The 22,078-nt window shown below is 34.1% G+C and overlaps 1 protein-coding gene across 1 annotated transcript in view; it reads left to right on the top strand.

The window, feature by feature from the left end:
• LOC126843679 (uncharacterized) overlaps nucleotides 1-22,078 on the top strand; it is a 110,319-nt gene that overhangs the window by 32,049 nt on the left and 56,192 nt on the right. Inside the window, exon 2 of the mRNA XM_050581354.1 lies at nucleotides 21,167-21,397. Coding sequence (XP_050437311.1) covers nucleotides 21,167-21,397 — 231 coding nt within the window. The remainder of the gene's footprint in view (nucleotides 1-21,166; nucleotides 21,398-22,078) is intronic.

Below are 22,078 nucleotides of genomic sequence, written 5' to 3' on the forward strand. Positions count from 1 at the left end.
TTGAGAGAAAGATTGAATTTTGATTTTCATTGTGTTCTAGGCGTAGGGGACATTATAATTCCTAGATAACTGATTAGGGAATCGTCTAATAAGAGATTTTTGATAAGATAATCAGCTGTTGAGAGATGATTGATAAGGGACAAAAAATCAGCATTTGATCATAAGACAAGTTCATAATGTAATGTATTTGCTTCGAGGAAAAGTTTGAATTAAATTTGTTCGCTCAGTTCCATAAACATATTACCATATAGTAATCTTGTTATCCCTCATTTCCACCTTGGCGGCATGAAAAAATAGATTTAAAATTAAAGATGTTAGGTGAAACTCACTATTTTTTCCTCATTCTACAACTATATACTTATTCATTTCGAATAGAGGGGGGGGGGAAGTCGTTCACAATGTTGCAAACATGTTGTTTTTTAACTTAAAATATTTTTTTACCGAAAAACGTTACAAAATGGTGTTTTAGCAACTAATCAGCTGATCAAAAGATATGACAGTTAAAAGGTTGGCGATTGATAAGTAAAAATCAGCTGATAAAGCTGTTGGTAAAAATAATGGTGATAATAAGCTGATAGGTATGGTTTATTGATAAGAAAAACTCATTAAGTAATAGATATATAATAATAAGAAAGTCCAAAAACATTTCATGCTTCAGCTCAAAATAACTTTTTTAGTATATGATTAAACCGATTTATAATCCGGTCATAAGAAAAGTACTTAGCTAGTTACAAATTGTTTAAGAAACGTATTTGAAAACTTTGGTTTTCGCGCCAAATTGATCTTTATGATAACGCCACTTACCGCAGAGTAACCATAATAGAACCTGGTATCTATAAAGCGAATTTTAATGGCGCGCAAACCAGAAGTTTTCAATTTAATTCCGGTCGACAACTTTGAATATTTATTTATTTCTGTGGACAAAATACTACTTGTCATAGAAAAATGCTGTAAATATTTATGTATATAACTCATCTTACTGTATAAGGAACGTAAATGTATTATTGACGTCATAGTACACAGGTGTGATTTTTTAAAATCATTTTTCGTGGAAATCTGTTGTGCCAAACTCAAAAGAAATTGTATAATAAAAAAGTCGTGGAAAACCCGAGTTGTAAAGAGCGGTTTGGCGGTTTCATTCGTGGAATAGTAGAAACAACTATTTTGAAAATTTTAAAATGCTTTCCTCTTTTATACTGTACGCCTTCTTGTTACATTTTCAGACCAAAAATTTGTTAAAATTGTGCTTAGAAAAGTAAATAACTACTTGCGCCCTCTCGAATGGGAAAGCTTAATTTCGTTCCAGACGGTTTGACTCTTAATCTACGAACAGTGTTTTATGAAGGTTTCAGAAAGGTTTAGGATGTTCAAGACGTGAACAAAACAACAGCGCAAAACCAATACATTCTAAAAAAAAACATAAATATTCGCGCGAAAGTAATTTGCCCGAAACAAAACGTAATAAATTTGAATGGTAAATTAATTTTAAAAGGCCTAAGTAGTCGTGGTTCGCGTGCGATAAATTTGAGAATAATGAGAATAATGAGAAAAATCGTTCCTAAATCATCCCCGTCGCGCCGCCTTCGGATACCATCTTGATTAATTACGGTTAATTAACGAGTAAACAGACATTACGGTGGTTGTTGTATAAATATTTGTAAGAAGCACAACCAATTATACACGGTCCGGCGAGTACACGAAAAATTGTGCTTTATCTCCCAGAGGGGTGGACGGAAATAGAGGGGGATGGAGTGGGGGAAACTTGTAGCCCGTTTTGTTTTATGACTGTGTGCGATTTAAATATAGGTGTACCGGTAATAAATTAATTTTTATCGCTTTACCGGTTCTTGCGAAGAGTGTGCACACTGTATTATTGTATGCATTTCGTTTCGATTTTCCACCTTCCGGGCAAAAAAAGTGGCAACTTTAGCAATTCTCCCTACTAGTAAATCCTTGCAAGATTAGGCTACGAGCATTGGCAACCGATTTCACGTGGGATTTCCGACGTCAGCAGAGGTACCCACCACGTCGTAGTTTATCTCTGTCTTGTACGTTTCAATAGGTACATTAACGTTTTTATAATAATTATATTCTGATATTATCCATCTGGAATCGATCTGGTTTTATTTGTCAATGGTCTGAAATAGCCCAACCCCTATAGCCTCTTTCCGGTTCGCCATATCGTTGCTGTGTGTAAGTCACAAAATGTTGTGAGCAGCGTTAGACACGCATGTTACAGCAGTGTTTATAACAATAACAATAATTAAATAATACATACATATAAAAAATATATATATATTGTTCTGGAGGTTTCATTGTTGGCCGCGCTCGAGCATTATTTTGTAAATTCAACCGACAACACAAATACCTTTTATTTTTTATTCATACTTTTTATTGTGCGCCGTGAGACCACCTCGACTGTTTTTTCAAAAGCTCTTGTTGATTTCTTTTTTTTTTTTTTTGAGCAAGATTAATGATAGTAGACCTGTAGGCGCTGTCGTACGTTCAATCAGCACATAGGGAATGTGTAATTCGTTCTCTGAGTGCACTACGATTTATAAATATATAATAATAATATATACACTATAGTGATCCTAGACCTAGTCGACGCTAATGGAAATTGATATGTTATATCATCGGTAGCATTAAAAATGCACTTTGCGGTTTGCACTTCATGTGACGAATGCAATGTTCAGAAGTCGACAGTCATATATTATTGATTGATTACTATCAAAGTGCATTGCACACGTTTTGGTTTTCAAATACTAATGAATAGAGCTTGGAACTTGATGTAAATAACTTTAAAAAAAAATAGTCTAATATTTGTTCTATTCAAAATAACAAACAACTTATTGAAACTTACAAAAAATACTTGGCAATTATTTTAAGAAAAACTTAGTAGTTTCTTATCCTTAATAAATCATCTTGTATTGTTGGACGATAAAGATTGATGAGTGTAGAGATTTTTTTTTTTTAGTTTGATCAATTAATCTTAAATCTATTCTAAACTCAATTGGGGCAAAAGTGTACTTCCAACAATTTTCAAACAAGCCATAGTAGGACGTATCACGATGGGTTTTGTTGAAAACTTACAGATGTCTTCCGTCTTGGATTTTCTATTGAAAATGATTTTCTCTCGTTCGGCCTCGAGTACAAAAATGAATAGGGCGAATTAAGATTTTCGGATGGTCCCTTTTGGAGTGGCCGCTCGTCATTCGTACAAGGAAGAAACGTTTGAGAAAACCGATCACGATCCTCGTCTCCTCGTCTAGGCTCGATTTCTTTCCCTGTTCAAAAATTCTATTTCTTTCCCTTCGGGTTGATTCAAATTTGTAACTTTTTCCTCTCGCCGTCCATTAGCTTGCCAGCGCTAGACTTTTTTCTTCCACAAATTCACCCTTCCCGTCCATCGAGATTTCGTTGGTTGGTTTGTTATTAGTTTAAAAACCCTCTCTCTCTGTCGACCGAACCGTACTTTCTCTCCCTTTCTGACTTTTTATAAATATATATATATATATATATATACAGCGTACACTTGTTGTCGCGTTCGTCTCTTTTAACTTCGTTATCGCCGAGCACTTGTTCCGCGACGGGTTTTCGCAAACTTGATTATGTGTATTATCGTTGTAAGTACACCACGGCACTTCGGTGTAGTTTTGTTCCCGGAATACTGTCTTGTCAACACTTATTTATCTGGCTCGAATCGATGCCATCGCTCCCCCTGTCCCAAGAGAGCAAGGCGGTGACCGGCAGGTAGGGAGGATGAAAAAAAAATCCTCTAAAGATTTTGAAGGGTGGGAAATCCGGTGAAAAGTGACTAGAGCTTTTTACGCTACACGTGTAAGCCAATGATCGCTGATCATTGAGCTCTGATTTTTTACCCGCCACTCTTCAAAATTATTTTCCATTTTATTCCGTCTAACGTGTATTAGCTTAATGTACTGGCAAACAGGAAGGGATAGCGATAATTTGAACAAAACAGAACTTCGATCATGCACAAACTTATTTCCAGGTTATTGTCTGTTGACTTTAGAGTGTTCTTTTTTTATGTATGAGCTATAGCCATTTTAGTGGTAAATAATGACTTCGGGAAACGTTCTCGCTCCTCGCATAGCCCGGTTACAATATGTTTTTGTTTTTTTGTTTGATAGGGGAAGATTTCCTACATCCTATCTACCTTGGTGCCTCATGGATTTAGACGTTTGATTATATTATAAAAAAACAGCAAATGTGGTTAAAAAACCTTGCAAAAACAAGACCGAGCATTGCCGCATTTATAAGGGCAAATTGAGTTGATTTTAACTTTTTACCTACACCAAAAAAATTGCTAATAATTAATTTGGTTACCTTTGTTATCCAAGCATACTAATGATTTTGGCTCAAGAATTTTGCTATCCCAAATGGACAATTTTTGTGACATGCCAAATAGTTTGATTCCTTCGCTACAAGGGAAAACTTAGAATCATGAATGTGGCCTGTTCTCCTTTCACTTCTAAGTGCTTATTACCTATACTTCTTGTTAATTCTAGGTTGACCCCCAGCCCTCTTAAGGGAGCCATTATCAGCTGTCTGTTATCACTGATCCCTTTATAGCAGCCATTATCGGTTGACTATTTTCACCTCCTGTTCCTTTTGTTTTTACTTTTTTTCTCGTCCTCTCCATCACTAACCCAGCCTATCCTAACTTATCCAGATAGACCTCCAGCCCATTAACATATCCATGTTAATGATGCCTCGTGATTTGTCATGGGCACAATTGTACTACTTTAGGTGAAAATATTTGTGACTAAAACCCATCGGACCGTGGTATTATACTCGCATGCTGTTGTTGACGCGAACTTAAGTTTTATCCGCCCAAACGATTCGGCGAACAGTTGGAAATCCAATCGTGTTTTGAAGTAATATTTTTTCACGTGGAAAACAAACGAACAAGCGGTTGGTAAACAAAATGTCGAAATTAGTCTCTTCATAAATGTCGGAAATGCGTTATGTTTGATTTGATCGTTTTTCTTCTTGATTTGTCTGTGCGGTCGGACGAGTAATGTAATTCCACGGTTACATTATTTTGTAGTTCAGCGGGCCATGATAATCGTACACCGACTTGGCTTTTAATATATTTATACATAAACGTTGTGAAATAAATGTACTGAAACACTAATTTATCATAAATAATTGTTTTTTCTACCACTGGTTACTTTGAGTTGAGGAGAGATACAGGGAATGCACTATCTGGTTTTATTTGATCTGTGACATTACTTTATTTCGCGAGAGAACGGTACTGCGCAGAAACCAAAACACGCCACTGCTGTCTGCGCAGGCGCATACATCAATGAATGCGTTGCGGTTTCTGCGCAGTACCACAGTACCCAAACCTCCTCAACACACAATCAGTGTTAACAATAGGTAGAAAAAAATTCTTTATGAGAAATTATTGTTTCAAAACTGAGCATCACTGAATCTATTGATTGTTATATTATACAAATTATTTGAAAAAATAATTTAATTTCTAGAAAGTGGTCGCAATAAGTTGAGGAAGGTTTCAGTTATCAGTAAACGATTGAAGAAGCGTAGGTACCATATAGTTTTATCTGTGGCGGTACCATTCTCTCGCGGGACAGAGATAATATATTATATAGTAAGACGCGTGCCGTGAGCTCAACAAGAATCTTTTTTAATTTTGTCTCATTTACTACATTAAAAAAAAACATTCCCAACTCCTAACATTATAGTCGTGATAATTGTTTTACGACTACCGAAAATAAAACTATTCGTGTGGTTGACTCACGTGTTGGGTTAAAAACGTTCATGGTGTGTTTTTTTATTACATGCCATATTATATTGCTTGTCGTCCAAAAACTCTTGTTTTTCTTCCACAACTCCTCGGGGAATTTTGATCTGCCCAAACCTACGCACAACATACTTTTATACATAAAATAATATGCTAAATTTGTGTACATCGATCAGCGGCGGCTTGGATAAACAACTGACAACATTATTTATTAATATTACACATGCCAAGCAAAAAAATTCACAAATAACCTAAAATGAACCTAATCTTACCTACGATAAAAGTTGATTGGCTTAACATCTAAACATGTTAAATCAGGCTCACCACTACATTTTTGTTCGCCTTTTTAAATCGTTGACTTCTCCTTATCATACACGTCACAAAAATTCTCCCCGGCCATAAGACGAAATCATGTAAAAATAAACTAAAGAGTATCCACACTACAACCATAAACATACATAGGCACATGTATATGAATTCTTGTTCAAGTATAAAACCCTGGAACTTTTTTGTATTTTTCACATCTCTAATTTCCCCCCCCCCTCCTTCCTCCGCCACCGCCGCGTGTGACATCCAGCGTTACGTTTCGGAACAACTTTTAAAATGACCCCAAGCGATAAAACATAAACATGTTAAAATAAACAAGCAACGGCCTGTTAAGTTAGGCCTCTAATAAATGGTACTTTCCGGAAAAGTCCCCACCTTAGGAAATTAAAAAAAAAAACCGAGGTTTCCGACCTCGTTTATATTTTATTGTCTTGTATCAATCGACGCGGAATTGAGTAGAGATTTTGAAGATAAAAAAAAATTATTTTTTTCTACTTCTTATTTTGCGCCGGTTAACAGGGTCTGTCGTTCCGTGGTCATGGACAGCAGCAAGCTGACGCCATCCTACGTGATCCGGATACCACACGGCGATGGGGTTGTTGAAGCTCCTTTTTTTTCTAAGTGTTCTTTTGGGGTTTTTTTTTTTTGTCGCTAGGGAATCTTAAAAGGGATTTTCCATTGCTCTCTGATTTATCGTATAAAGGTTTTCCGCGGCAGCAGTACAAAGCCCTTTCAATTTAAAAAAAAAGAAAAAAAAGGTCTGCCGGAGGGATAAAAACGGCGCGCCGCCGAGGAGGAGCGCTCGCTTTAAAGTATTAAAGGCGTTTATATATTATATTATTATGATACCCATTGCCGCATAGCAAACTGATAAATATAATAAATTGTTCAATATCGAGTGCAACAGTCGTCGGATAATGGTTTTTTTTTCATTGTAAATTTGTTCATAGCAGTGGCCGCGTGTACATGCTTATAGAGGTATTGAGTACACGATATATAATACACAGTACACCCGTAATAATAATAATAATAATGAAAAATATCTTTTTTGTTTCGACCATAGTTCTTTTTTTTTTTTTTCGCGTAATAATTAAATTCTTATTCGTTGGGTATTTTCTTGTATACTCGCACCACAATGTATTACATTGTTCTGGTCGCTGAGTTTTTATTCTTTATCGAAACTATTAGTAGAGTTCAACGGCAAAACACGATGTGAAAACCTCTTGCCGGTGCACCGTGTGTGTAGAAGGTACCTATAGTATAGGCTGTGTGTATATTATTTATATTATTATTATCATGTATGTATGCGCTAAACGATTTTAATATGCTCTGGGCCGCCGTGTCTTTGCTTCGTCATTATTTCTAACAGGTTCACCATATTATCATTATTATTATTATTATTACCGTGCCGGGGTACCGTCGACTCTGTAAATTTATTAACTGACCGCCGGTATTTGAAGTTTTTTTCGAAAACCGTTGTTAGGTACCTATAGGTAAACACGACCGGGGCATTAGTTGAAATTAATAACCGTAAATTGGGTACGGGCATTTGGCTGGAGTGTGTATACCGGACTAATAATATTGTTGGCCCCCTCATGTACAGGCTGAAAAAAAAATAGTTGTTTTCTCCGCTCTACGGGAAAACTTTGAATCATGGATATGTTATCTCTTATCACTCATATATTGTCTCTTATCTCTTGTGACCTATATAGTATCTCTTATCACGAATCTATTATCTCTAACTGAAAGTGTAAGTCTAACCCGAAAATGCGACGTGCGACATCTTGTATCCAGAACATATCCATGTTAAAATTACACGAGGTCAGTCCAAAATTTGTGTTGACATTAATCGCGAACGGTATATATGTTAATATTACATTTACTGAATCATGTTTAACTTGAATCAAAATTATTTGTACGTTATTTGAAATTTAATCAAAATGTATCAACGTTCAATTGATATGGTTAAATCAATTTTAATTCAACACACTGGTCGAACACCAGTTTTAGATAATTATTCTTAATGTTATTTGAGTTTAAAGATTAGGATGAGAGGATAGATGGTGGTAGTACTATTTTTATCTGCGGTCGTTACTGTACCGCATTTCCCCTCCCGTCCTAACTTTTTGACTTTAATAACTTCAAAAATACTTATCCAAAACTGGTCATCGACCAAACAGCATTTAAAATGATCACCCTGTATTGGAAAATTTTGAGAAAAAACTTATATGTCAGAATAGATACCTATTTCCCGCGTTGATATAAAATCGCCTATATTCAACTCCTTCGACGCCGTCTTAATCCTGATTGGGTTGGGACGTGATGTGTGTGTGTGCGAATATTATTAACAATTAACAGACCTATCGGATCATGGTGTGTTTAGGAAAATGAAAGAAAAGGTTAGGATTTTTATTTTAGATAGGTTTACCTACAGAGTGACAAAAAATCGGAAAATTTACCAAGGGACTTACTTGACCCGTCTGTCGGTCGACCTCGATTTATAAACCATGTGATACGCCATCGAAATTCGATTGCTCTGTTTGCCGCGTCCGATGTATGTTGTCAAGTTGAAAAACGACACCACCTTTTTTTTGCCCAATTTTGTTTGTGTTTGCCTACAATCTACATAAACACGAAAATGGCGTGTCTCGTTTATGCCGTTGTGAAAACGGGAAAAACTCCCATTCTTTATCTTGTGTACACTTTATCGTGGCAAAAATTCCCAAGGATGACCTGCTGGCAAAGGTTTTTTTTAATTTCCTGGCAACCGAGTTTAGCTGGTTCCTATTTTTTTTAAATTTATTTATTTATACACGTCCCAATGGATTATAAACGTATACACGTCGGCTATAATAATATAATACACTACAACGGGGTAATGATTCCACGAACAGACTTATGTATCTGCTTGTATAGATGTATTATTTATGTTTGATTTATAACGGTGACCGAAATAATAGCTAATTTTTCATGTCTGTTACCGGCCAAACCGGTGAAAAATTACCGATAGTTCTTTTGAACTCGATTTGCCAAAAACAGGACGTGTCCAATACAATCCATGACCTAACTGAAAGCGATAAATTAACTTTCGAACAAACGCAAAGTGTTCAATGTAAACCACTTAATCGACAATAAAATGTACGAGGTGATCGATCTGATGTAAGACAAGAAATTTGAAAAAAAAAAATGCTATCGTATGAATTTTTGATGTTCATCAATCTGTTCGGTTTTTCAAAATCCAGTAGCCTATTAAAATTTGATAAAAACAATATTAAGTGTACTAAAGGTGTGTTTATTTGGATTTACGCCAAAGGCTCTAGTACGGCGATAAAACATATCAAGAATACAATATTAAGATAGAAAAGTGCATTATAAATTGTTTAAGCAAATAAAAATTGATATTATACATTATTTTAAACAAAAAAATTGATGATATTTGGATAACTGCTACCATAACATGCAACGTTTTAAGATTGAAGGATTATCAGGTTTAAAATAACAAAAGAAGATAATTTATCATATTTAAACGCAATATTCTATTCAGAGGAGTTTTATGAGAAAATATTGAAAAAGTAGCTCAGGGACGAGAAAAGTATCATCAAAATCAAACATGGATTGGAATGAGTCTTAAAAGTTTAGGACAAGAAACGTGACCATTAAAATATAACATCAAAGTAACGTGTGTCCTAGTTAAGGGATTCAAGTTAAAACTATATTGATATGAATTAGGCACTATAGTTACTGTTGTATTAAAATTGTATTTTTTTGAAAAGATAAAGTCTATGAAATTGGTACACAAAATGGCAGCTTCCCAAGTAGGGACATTTTCCAAACTGAGTACACCCGTTCCATATATTGAGTTGAGTGTCAGCAAAAGATTCCAAACGATGCTCCCATCATTTAAAATAGGTCTTGCCGAAGAATAATAATTTTCCATAAAGAAAACTTTTGAATTGAAAATATTAAAAAAAAATAATAAAACTGATGAATGACAAAACAAAAAACCAGCTACCACTGCATTACCTATACCCGTAGCCACCTGTCGCCGTCGAAGCAATAAAGTTTTATACGGATCACTTGAGCGATGCTAATAACGTAGTCTGGAAAATTTATGTAGTTTTGAATACACACAAGTGGTTGAACTGATTTTTTATTTCTTTGGCTTTGGGGGTCTATTATTTTATTTTTTAACCTTTTTTTTTTTTTTTGTTCGGCGTACTTCGTCAGAGATTTACAGATAAATCCACTTTTCCGCGATCCCGGGTTTTTCAAAAGCAGTTTCTTTTTTCCCTTTTTTTCCACTCTAATGAATATCAGTCGGAGCAGCTCTTCGTCCCAGCAGCCAGTGTATTATATATACACTATACAGCCAGGAACTTGCATCGTTTCATTATCCGACGAGCGCTCAAAAGGAGTACAAAAACCGCCACCACTTGACCGCGACGTGTCCGCCTCTTCTCCTTGAGAGTAATTTTTTTTTCGCTGTTTAAGACATATTTTTTTCTGTTGCGATTGGCAGACAGAGAAGGGTAATCTAAAGTCGTTGTTCTTATTATGGGGATTATTCGGGGAGATCCGGGTTGCCGCAGCAAATTTACAGTACACAGCTGTTGTGTGTCTGAGGCATGATAGAAAAATATTTGCCCCTTCTCTTCGAGGGGGACCACATGAATATGGTGAATATGGTTTATGGCATCCACACACTCGTGATCTACTCCTACACTGAAGAAATGTACAGAATATTTTTAGTCTTTGTTCTGTAAGGTACATTATGATGTTGTTAAACTGCACGAGAAAAAATACATACACTTGGTCCAATTAAAATTATAGTTCTACATTAATGTACACACTAGTAAACAAGTCGAGTAAATAACACTTACTATAGGACAGATTTTAATCTTACTGAAAAATGTTACCCAAATTTTAGAAAAAGTTGTGTTAAAACGCCTTGTGAATAGCCGCAGCTAGAACGGAGTACTTAGAGTTTTAAGTTTAATTAACGTAGGAGATGTTGGAAGAGAACCCGTTTCGATTGGACAGTATTCGGAAACGGTTGGACGGTATTTGTCAAAAGGTTGTGATCAATGAGGTATTTTTAGGGAAGGGGGAGGATATAGGAGATAAAACCCTGCCGTTGGACTTTTTAGAATAGTTGGAAAACAGATATAGTTAATATTATATTGAAGAATAGGGAAATTTTAACTATAAAAAAAAGAAAAAAAAAAAGGTCAAGGGAGGGGATCTGTCTCCCATACCCCCTCCATAAATACGCCACTGGTTGTGATATCCCCTATATTTCCCCAGCAAACTGATAAGGAATACAAAAAAGAAAAATAAGCAGGTACATTCTAATTTTACACTCGAGCGCTACAAACGGTTTTTTTTATCTTCAATTTTTCTTTTTTTTTATTATTCTGTTTGTTAACGTAAAGTGAAATGGCAAATCGCGCATTTATCGCAGGCAGCTGCATTTTTTTTGTTGGTAAAAAAAAAAAGAACATGACGTCACCCGGCAAAAATTAAGCTGTTGTCCCGTGACAAACGATTTCCAACGTCCCCCAAACTAAAATACAAATCCTTTACACCCTCTAAAGCAAACATAATTTTTTTTATATGGTCTATATATAAATACTAGCATAATGTCATAATAAGCTCGGGCTTAATTAATTAAACGAATATAACACAAAATTAAAATACTTCAATTGTAACGTTAAATATAGTACTATGTGAAATTCAGTGTTGAAAAGAGATCTGTTCCATTTGGAGAACCGTTAACAAAAACTACAGTTTCTTAAGAAAAAAAAATAGTTTAATAGTAGTTGATATTATTTCAATATTTCTATTCAACTGCTGCTAAGAATCATAGCTGTCAAAAAGTAAAAGTCATGATCTCAGTGAGACCTCTCAGAATATTTAAGTGGTTCACTAATTAGACAATTGATACTTCTCAAACGAAATAAAATTGCAGTTTAAAATTTAAATGTTTATTTATATATTTTCTATTATTTTCTAACAATAATACTGTTTATTTAGGTATGTTTATAATTTGTTTTAAATAAATAAACAAGATCTCGTCAAGACTGTATACTACTTTTATGTACATATACATGAAATATCTTGTATGCAGTACAATAACATGTCCATATTAAAATTACCGTTCAACATGTATATGTTTTATGGCACAAGGTCGGTACAAAATATAATATATGACTTGATAATAGTAGAAGAAAATTTAAAAAATGCATTACTAAAGAACTGATTAAATCTATAGGTACCATTTAAATTTTTAAATTAAGAATATTTTTTTTCAAATTTACCATAGCCATTGCATTAGTAAATGGAGGTTATTTGAAACTTTTAATTATCTATTAAATTCGCAGTCGTGTAACTTGTTTAAAGTCGAATTATTTGTCTGGAAGAGCGATGTACTTAATTAACTCGTCGGAAAGTTCAAGCATACAATTTTAATGAATACACTGCCAAAGTTGTATTGAGGTGAACTTTGAATTTGCACTTTGTGTTGAGCGTTAGTTTATGAAACCGATCTTCGCGTGAAAAAAATACTTCACGTCGACACTTTTCTTTACATTTTAAATGTTTTACATAAAATAGGTTTAGAATGAGCTTGAGATCGGTTACTCAAGAGAAAATGGGAGGTTTGAAGAATATTTATGTTGAAGGAATAAAGCGGTATTGGACGGACGACGTGAAAAAAGGAAACAGTGGGGTGTTATGTGATAATAAAGAACAATATTAATCATACAGAGGGATTTTAAAGGTAGAGGTTGACTAAAGAAAAATTGTATGTAATCAAGCGTGTGTGGAGTAGATAGTGATGACGTTGGATGATAGAAATTATGACAAATAGAGAGAAATGTCAAACTAAGAGGATTTACCCGACCAGAACCCATTTGTATATGGAATAAGCCGAAGAAAAAACCAGCCAAACGTTTGCGGTTACAAACTCGAATGTAAACTTGGTTTTTTCCTCTAATAGTCTAATGAAATGCTCGTCTGTTATTTGATATTTTTCTTGATTTTCATCAATTTTTTTTTTTTTCAGTATTATTTTCAAAACAATTTTTTGTTTGTACAATATTTCTATTTAGACATCTGTCAATTATTATTGAACTTTTTTTAAACAATAACAAAATAGTACTTTGCACTATAAATTGTTTTTTTTTTATAGATCTGAATTTCAAAATTTCATACCTAATATGAAGAGTGAAAGTGTCAAACGTTCCAAGAGCCAAAGTATAAAAATTGTACTTTATAATTTGATTTGTATTTTATTCATTACCGGAAAAATTTTTGTAAATTTTTCAAGTTATTTATAAAAAAAACAATCATATTTAAAACTCAAAAATATGTTAGAGTGTTTCCGGTAATGAATAAAATACAAATCATGTTATAAAGTTCAATTTTTATACTTTGGCACTTGGAACGTTTGACACTTTCACTCTTCATATATTTACTCGCGCTTTCCAGTACAACTTACCCAACGATTTAGATTAAAAAATTATTTTTATGGTGTTTTGAAAAGCGAAAACTCAAACTGTGCCATCTCGATGAGTTTCTTTTAATGATTCTACAATTCAAGTAATTATCGAGTTAAAAAATTCAACATAATACGTTTTAAACACATAAGGGAATCGAATTCGGGCAATCTAATCTAACTATAAAAAATCACAGATTACATAAAACCAGATAGTACACTTCGTTGTAAAACAATAGATTTTCAAATAACGAATTTTGATCGGTTTTAATGCAGTAAGGCCAAATTGTAATACCGAAAACACTGTACACGCTCTACAAATAATAAAAGTAAACTGAAAAGAAATACTTATCGATCAACGATCGTTGACAACACAGATAATTGATAATATTTCTTTGACCACACTATATATATAACAGGAGTGTTCTTTTTTTTTCATTTTTCGGTCACACCGGTTCTTTAAAGAACTATAAAAAAAGAGCATGAAAAAGAATAACTAAAAACAAGTCAAACAATTTTTTTTGTTAGATGTCCACTAGCTGTTAGAGGTTAGACAACCAATCGGCAGGCTGTACGATGGAACCGATGATCCTTCGAGCCGGCAAGTGTTGCCATTCCTTTTTGCCCGTGTATAACGACCCTTGCGAGAATTTTGTCGTGTCGGAAAGGTCATTTCGGGGGTTGAGGGGGGGGGGTAGTGATCGAGGGCGAAACACACAAGAAGGGGGGGGGGTCGCGATTATTATTCGTCTCTTGTACACGGCGGAGAAAAGCGAGGAGAACGACGGGGTGCGGGTAAGGTTATAGCAGGAAGGGAAGGCCGAGCAAGGGATCTGTCGGGCCACAGGGGTTGACGTCTCGGGAGAACCGGGAAAAATTACTCGGGACCCGGAGGAGACCTGACGTCTGCGTGAAAAATTCACTTTTATAATGTGTTCCCTGCCAAGACGTCAATTTTTCACGCGCTCTAAACCTTTGCCGGAGAGAGAGAGAGAGAGAGAGAAGTCCTGTAAGTTCAAAAATGATTATATTCCGGCGCGTGCGAAAATTGCTATGCCGAATGGCGGATGCCGTTAACACTGTTTTTCTATGTACACGTGACGAATTAAACTACCCCCGAGGTGCCCTTTAATTATAGTCGTCTCGTGTAACGATTAATTAGCGAATTATATATACACAAGTCGATTTACTTATTTATTCGTACAACGAATGTACACCCTGCTGCCGCCCTCCCTGTGCCCCCGCGAGGAGCTGATTGCATATTTTATGTACAGTATAATAGTGATGGATTTTGAGTAAAAAAAAAATACCGGATTTCCGTTCCTCGGTGGTTAGTTGTTAACATGAAAGAATAGTGGCAATTCATTGGTCGAGAACTTTGAACGAAAATAATAAATATATATATAGAGCGTTTCATTAAGACACCGGGTTGTCTTACAAAAGTGATCGCAAATTTGTAGTTATTCTTTTTTAAAAATGGATTTGTTTATGTTATTCTACAATATTATAGAACTATATAAATAAATGCCCTATCAACATTTGAAACTTAAACCTGTATATTTTATTAATTTAAATTTTTTAATTAGAATAATTTACTAAAAAAATGTTGGCTGGTCGATACCTGGTTTTGAATAAATATTTTAAAATTTTAAACATAACTAATAACTTTAAAAGTAACTATCCAAAACTAAATATGTGAATCGATAAATACTGATAGGGCACATGTCCGCAGATTCTAAATTTTCAAAACCAAAAACTTTAATATTTCTGAAGAAAAAAAAATGTAACTACAAATTTCATAATATTAAATAATATAGCATTAGACATTACATATATGTTTATACAATTGTTAAAAAAAAAATGTATAGTAATTTTATGCATAAACGGCATAATATGTCCATGACCATAAATAATTGTAGAAATAAGTAGTTATATGTTGTCTAATACTTTATTATTTAATAACATAAAATGTTTCATTAAATATTTTTCAGAAATAGTATTTACTAAGTTTTTTGCCTTTTCTGAAAAAATAAAAAATCTGGAATGTGTCCTTTCTGTATTTAGCGGTTCGATTATGTTATCACTTAAGTTTTGAACGTTGATAGCGCTCTGGAAAAATACAAATTTAAAAATTATAAAATAACATAAATTAAGTTTTGATGAAGGTGTTGTTAAAGCTTTCATGGATTGAAATTTATGTGGATACTTTTCGGATGTACCTTAGTCTTGAGTTTTCTGCTGACGTTGTTACGGTGATTCTCTACACATTGATCTTCCTTTTCTGCATCTGTAATTTACTTTCATTTCTACTGTTTTCATTGTTTTTTTTTTTACTATCCCAGTTAATCTAAGTATCCATTGATATCCTCACATTCGCGGACCTCGTTTTATTTGATTTAAATCTAAAAATATTTATTGGCAAAATGAATGACGACCTCTTTTGGATTTGACCTTAAAAGTGATAAAAAGAAAATTTTGTTTTTATCTTCTTAAAGTGATGACTTTTCGCATAATGACCTTTATGCAAGAATCTCCCCCTCCCCATTGTATAAGAACTGAATTTCCTTTTTTTTTTTTAATTTGCGCTCACATTATTTATTTATTTAACGTGCAATGAAATATTGTTCATGAGCCGTCTTGTCTCGTTCTAGCAATAATTAATAACACCGATTTTTTTTTAAAGTATTATAGTTTCATAGTTTTATCATAATAAAATATAATATATTATGCAAAAACGGCTGTAGCGCCTGTAGGTAATACTTAAATTCTTACAAATTAATAGCTTAGCCTTTTTTTTCTTTAGCCGATGTTGTTAGATCAATAAAAAAAACTTTAACGTTTAAATATATAATTTGTGTTTTTTTTTTTTTGCTTTAACATCGTTTTATTACTCGCAAAGTAATTTATTAAATTCTAAACGTTAACGGTTTTTTTATAAATCCTGTAAAAGTCTTGTTTTTTTTCTATTATTATTATATTATTATTATTTAAAGTTCAACGTGCGTGTAATACTGTAGCTAACCCCAAGCCAAGTAAACTAGTTACTAAATGGGGTACACTTTACCTTGTTAACATATTACAATTTAATCACAACCCTTCGGCTAAATCTCCACGCTTAAAAGTCCTTAAATAATGAACGTTTCTCGTTCGCCGTCGTCACAATATGTACCTATGTACATCAGCTACTTTGATGTACACACACACACACACACACAAAATACTTTTAAACTTGCAAAGTAAGTATACTTAAAACAAGTAAAATTACGTGACCGAGGTAAGTCCAAAATTAATACATCTTGAGTACACTTTTCAAAGCCACTGCGTTGAATGTTTGCAAGAAATTACGATTTATAACATAATAATAACCTTTCGGGAAGAGTATGGAAATGTTTTAAAATTCCACGAAACAACCATCTCGACCATAAAGTGAAAAGTTATCAATATAAAAGTTTTAAGAAGATTCCGTCTATTGTTTATGACAGCTCGTGAATAAGTTATATATTTCATACTAACGACTGTAGCGAGTGATGGTTTTTTTCTTTTAATTTTAGAAAAGTTTACCCGTCTAGTATTAATTATATATTTTTATACAATTCAATTTGGAGATTAAATTAGAATTTTTATTTTGTTAAAGAAAACCGATTAAATACTAGCAATCGCTGCATCGTACCAACTCGGTACAACAACAATGATGGAATAATGTATAATATATATACAAACAATAAGTTTATTTTTGCTATTCAAAGACGGTTTATAGTGAATAGAGTTTATATCCGACGAACAATGAGCAGCATTGTGTGTTTTACTATAGTGCCTGTCTAGTGATGATAATTAATTTGTAATTATTTCTCGGTAGTGCAAAAAAAAGTTTTAATAATAAAAGAAAAAAAATTGAGAATTCATAAAAAAATAATCATTTACTACATTGGCCGGTACTGGTATTCGCGAAAGACAATATTAATATATTTTATTAAAATCAAACCGCATTACTGATTTTTATTATTTCAGAAAAGATAATAAAGGAATAATCTTGTACTTAAATATTGCGTGGGGCTTTACTCCTCTCCAAAAAGTATTAAAAAAAAAAAAGAAAAAAAACCGGAACAATAAACATCTTAAACCAGTAATTAAACGTCAGAAGATTTGGTTTCTTTATCACTGCTTTTTATTAGGTGCAGTTTTAGTGGTTAGTGTCTGAAAATTAGACCAAAGGTCTAATTAGATCCAAAGATCTAGAGTGGGGCTGTAACATGTACGGTTTCATTCAAAATCTGAGTTTAACCTTTTTTTATTAAGGAACTCTCCCCCGCCCTTCAAAAAATAAAATAGTGGAAAACTACACTTGCCACGTGAAAGTGAATAATCAACAGTCACCGGAGGTCTGAAAAAAATTGTCATTATACTTTTTCAATACACTGTAGATGGTTTATCAACCCTAATACCAAAAATAAAATTGAATTGCATTTTTATAAAAAAAAATGTTAATTGTACAGGGGAGCTTTTTTAGTTGTATTTTTTGCTCCATAAACCGATAAAGGACACGAGGCTGTTAAATCACATATAGTCAACCGGGGTATGTTTGAGAAGTAACTGTTCCAATCCAGCTGGTCTGAAAAAACGTCGTTCGAAAGTCACATAGAACGTTGCTACATCACCATTTCCCTTAGATTTTAAGCTCATATCGTTTGTGTTTTTCTAAACGAATATTTTAGCCCTTAAAATCAATCAAACGGTCCGCCGATTGTCAGCTCAATTCGCGCACAAGGCCGACGCAATTGACGAATAGTCGTGGGGCTTAGCTTTAACAACTTGCTAAATAATAATAAAAAAAACTACTATCAAACGAGTTGTTGCGGTCAATGGTTGGACCAAGGGAAAGCCCCGGAAATAACACAACAGAAGAAATAAAAACCGTTGGGAAAATAATTCATACATATTGTGTGTATGTACCTATTAACCGACGACAACGGAAATAAAATATAAATCCGGAATGTGCCCCTCCCCCTCTCCCCCCGAGGGAAGGAGAGAGGGGAAGGGATCGGCCAGAGGGGCATTTCCCGTTGAAATTAAGTGGATGTTTTCAGTCTGGCGGCAATAAACGGCGTCGGCGACTTCACGACTTACACACATATATATGTATATACTATATATACTTACACTGGCAGTCATCAGGCGCAAAAGTTTTTAGGGGTGGGGGGTTTGGGCCAAAAGCGGTGGAGGAGAGGTTTATCCACCACCACCACCGATATTAACTGGGTTCCTACCCTTAATGTGCATGTGAGACGAGGGAAAGAAAGAGACAGAGCCGGTGTGATGGGCAGGGAGGCAAGTCGAAACGAGAACCCTATTAAAAGTTGGTAATAATACCACCCTTGGCCACCCGACAAACAACAAAGCCGTACCGTGTATTCAGTCGGGTAATACGTGTGTTTCTCGCACCTCTTATTATATGATGATAATAAATTTAAAAAAATGCCAATTTTTTTGTTTTATAACACAATGTTTATTACTAGAGCTGGGATGACCATAAATGTATTGAAATATGTATTTAAAAGTTATTAAATTGTACAATTATACGCCTTTATTGAAAACGACTAAAAAAACTTTACCCCAGTTTTTAAATAGCCTACTTGACTTAATATAACCAACATTTTACACGGGTTAATTATTTAAAAAGGTATTATCAGGATAACGTTGAATTACAATTTATTATTTTGGTGATGTTTTCAAATTTAAAAGAACAATGGCGGTTTTCTTAGACATTTTGGACATTATTTTATAACCAGAAAAGTGTAAAATACTTTTCCCACGTTGTGTATAATTTTCTTTAGCTCATACTCTCATAATCACTATCAAAGATAATAATAAAATGAAACATTTTTAATAATAATTATACTTACAAATATGCTACTTAATCTAGAAATAATCATTATAGGCAAATATATGCTCAAAAGTATCAAAATATATACAAATATATGCAATATAAGTTTGCTTATTTGAAATCTAGTCATTATGAATTGTATTTGGGTACAACAGAAATTGCATTTACATTATCCACTATAAATCTAATATGACATTTGTTTTATTGTAACAAGACTAGCGCCAATACAAATAACGACTAGTCGATGAACTAGTAGCATTGAACTTCAAATGTTAATAACTCAATAAATATTTATTTACTACTGAAATTCTGAACAACCTGTAATTTTATATGTTACAGTGATTTTTTCAACGAAATAATAATGTAAGCTAAAACAATGTCTAATCAATTCGTATTATATTTAAAATTTAGTAAATAAATATTATCCCAAAGGGTTGTTTTTAAGGGTTCTTGTTAAAAGTGTATTGCACTGAGACGTGGATAATTAGTGGCCAGGAGTAAAATCCTTCTCTATTCGTGCTTATGGATCACTACAGAGAGAAACAATTTTATTTTTGTTTTTATTATGAAATAAAATTAAGTCGAGGCCGCATATTGTGGTCTGTAAGAAATATAGTCGACAATAAACACGATAAATTAATGTGAATTAATTGCTTGTAATTTGAAGGGATCGCCGTGGTACATTATGTCTGTAAAAATAAAGCACCATTTAATTTTGGACAATACGTTCCACTCATTTCGCTGAACGAATAATCTCTTTTGTTTTGTATATTACAAACGACTAAATCCAAGACTCTTTCTGATGAACTCTTCCTGCTGAATTTCTTCTCTTATTTATCACTATTTACTGTGTCTATCTTTTCTTTCTCCAAGGTTCTTTTTGGTCCGACCATTGTTTTTCCTCTATTTTAACCGGTACACGTCTCTTGAGTTTAGCTTAACCCTTTGAGTCATAGTGGTATTGGACAATTTTGGGGTTTGCATATTTTATCAAAGCCTCTTTTTTTGGGTGGGCTAATAACATTTGAATTACTACTTATAACGTTGATTAGGGTAGTAGGGTTTACCTTTCAGCAGAACCGGCATGAAAATCGTCGGTCTCTAAACATTTTTATATATTTTATGGTCGTTGAAATTTCTAGGATATTGAATTCTGTCGACTGAACAATATTTGTCTCAATATATATTTCATACTGAAACGCACACGATTCATATCGAATTGGGGCGACTATACGGGATGTGACGGTAACATACCCATAAATCATAAGAAAAACAGTACATTTATATTATCCAATACTATTGTACTGTATCGGGCCAAAAGGATATAGCTAACAAATTGCTTTCCTAGTTGTTTTATTCGTTTGGACTCGGTATTTGGAATAATAATTTAGAAGTAAGCTGTCGCCCTCGTCACAGAGAATGGGATATTCCCAATCTGGGAAATCTCGTTTAATTTCGCACTATTATTATGACGTGTCGACTGCTGCGCAAATGCTCCCCTTTCTTCAACCCCCAACGCCATGTTTACCGCTTAAAATGCACCCTCGCCGACCGCCGCCAGAGTATACAGTATATTATTATTATTATTATGTGGACACATGATGAATAATTGTAACGAGATTTATTTTTTGTTGTATATTTATCCTTTATTATTTTTTCTTTCTTTCTTCTGTAGAATGGCGAACGTGGTTACTTGGAAGGTCTGGCGTCCCGGTACGCCGACTTGTACAGCACCCATTACCGGGATATCCTGGAATACCTGGACGAGCTGCGGGCCGCCGAATGGGCCGAGTTGTCGCCCAGGATCACGTTGCTGGCACCCTCGTCGCCATCGCGATCACCATGCAATTTGACCGGCGGCAACAATTCGTATTCCCATCATCTGTACGCACCAGGAAAATATTCGGTAAGCACCGGCAACGAGCCTGTACAATAAAAGATAGATGCAGCACTTGCTTGGGATTGGAACCAGAAATAACCTCCCATTATGGGGATTACGTTTTAAGTTTGTCCCCACGTTAATTCTTTGAGAATAATTTTTTTTAAGGAGTTGGCAACCTTGTTACGTTCCCTCGTACCTTCAAAAGGTCGTATCTTCTCTTTCAATAAATCCTACCTTATCAGCTGATCTTCTCTTCCTTTCTTTTTAATTAGTTAATTTCCCGACACCAATGAATCATATTTCATCAAATAATATCATTTTTTTCATTCAGGCCATTCAGGTATTTCGCTGCAACCACTGTTCCTTCCATCTACCTTTATTAGTTGCCATTTCTTCGCCATTATTTATTCCCTCAGCATGTTTATCCATCTAACTCAGTCTTGGGCGTCCTAGTGGTCTCCTACCACTACAATCTGTTCTCCTAGTATATTGCTTCTTAGATCTTGTTTTGTTCTTCTTTTATAAGTTTTAGTATTCTAGTCTCTCTCTGGCACATAGATTTGACGTAGGTCTTTCCTTTCAAATATTGCAAGATTTTGTTAATTATTTTTAGCTTTTTTTTTTTGTTATACGGTATTTGATTTAAATGCTGTTCCAACTCCTTTAAAAACTATTTCTCCAACCATCCCTACCCTAGCGGCCAAT

This window comes from Adelges cooleyi, unplaced genomic scaffold, assembly GCF_023614345.1.
Source record: "Adelges cooleyi isolate 19-005CV unplaced genomic scaffold, UGA_ACOO_1.1 ACOO_flye_CR_arks_rails_tigmint_CR_PRNA_574, whole genome shotgun sequence".
Lineage (NCBI taxonomy): Eukaryota > Metazoa > Arthropoda > Insecta > Hemiptera > Adelgidae > Adelges > Adelges cooleyi.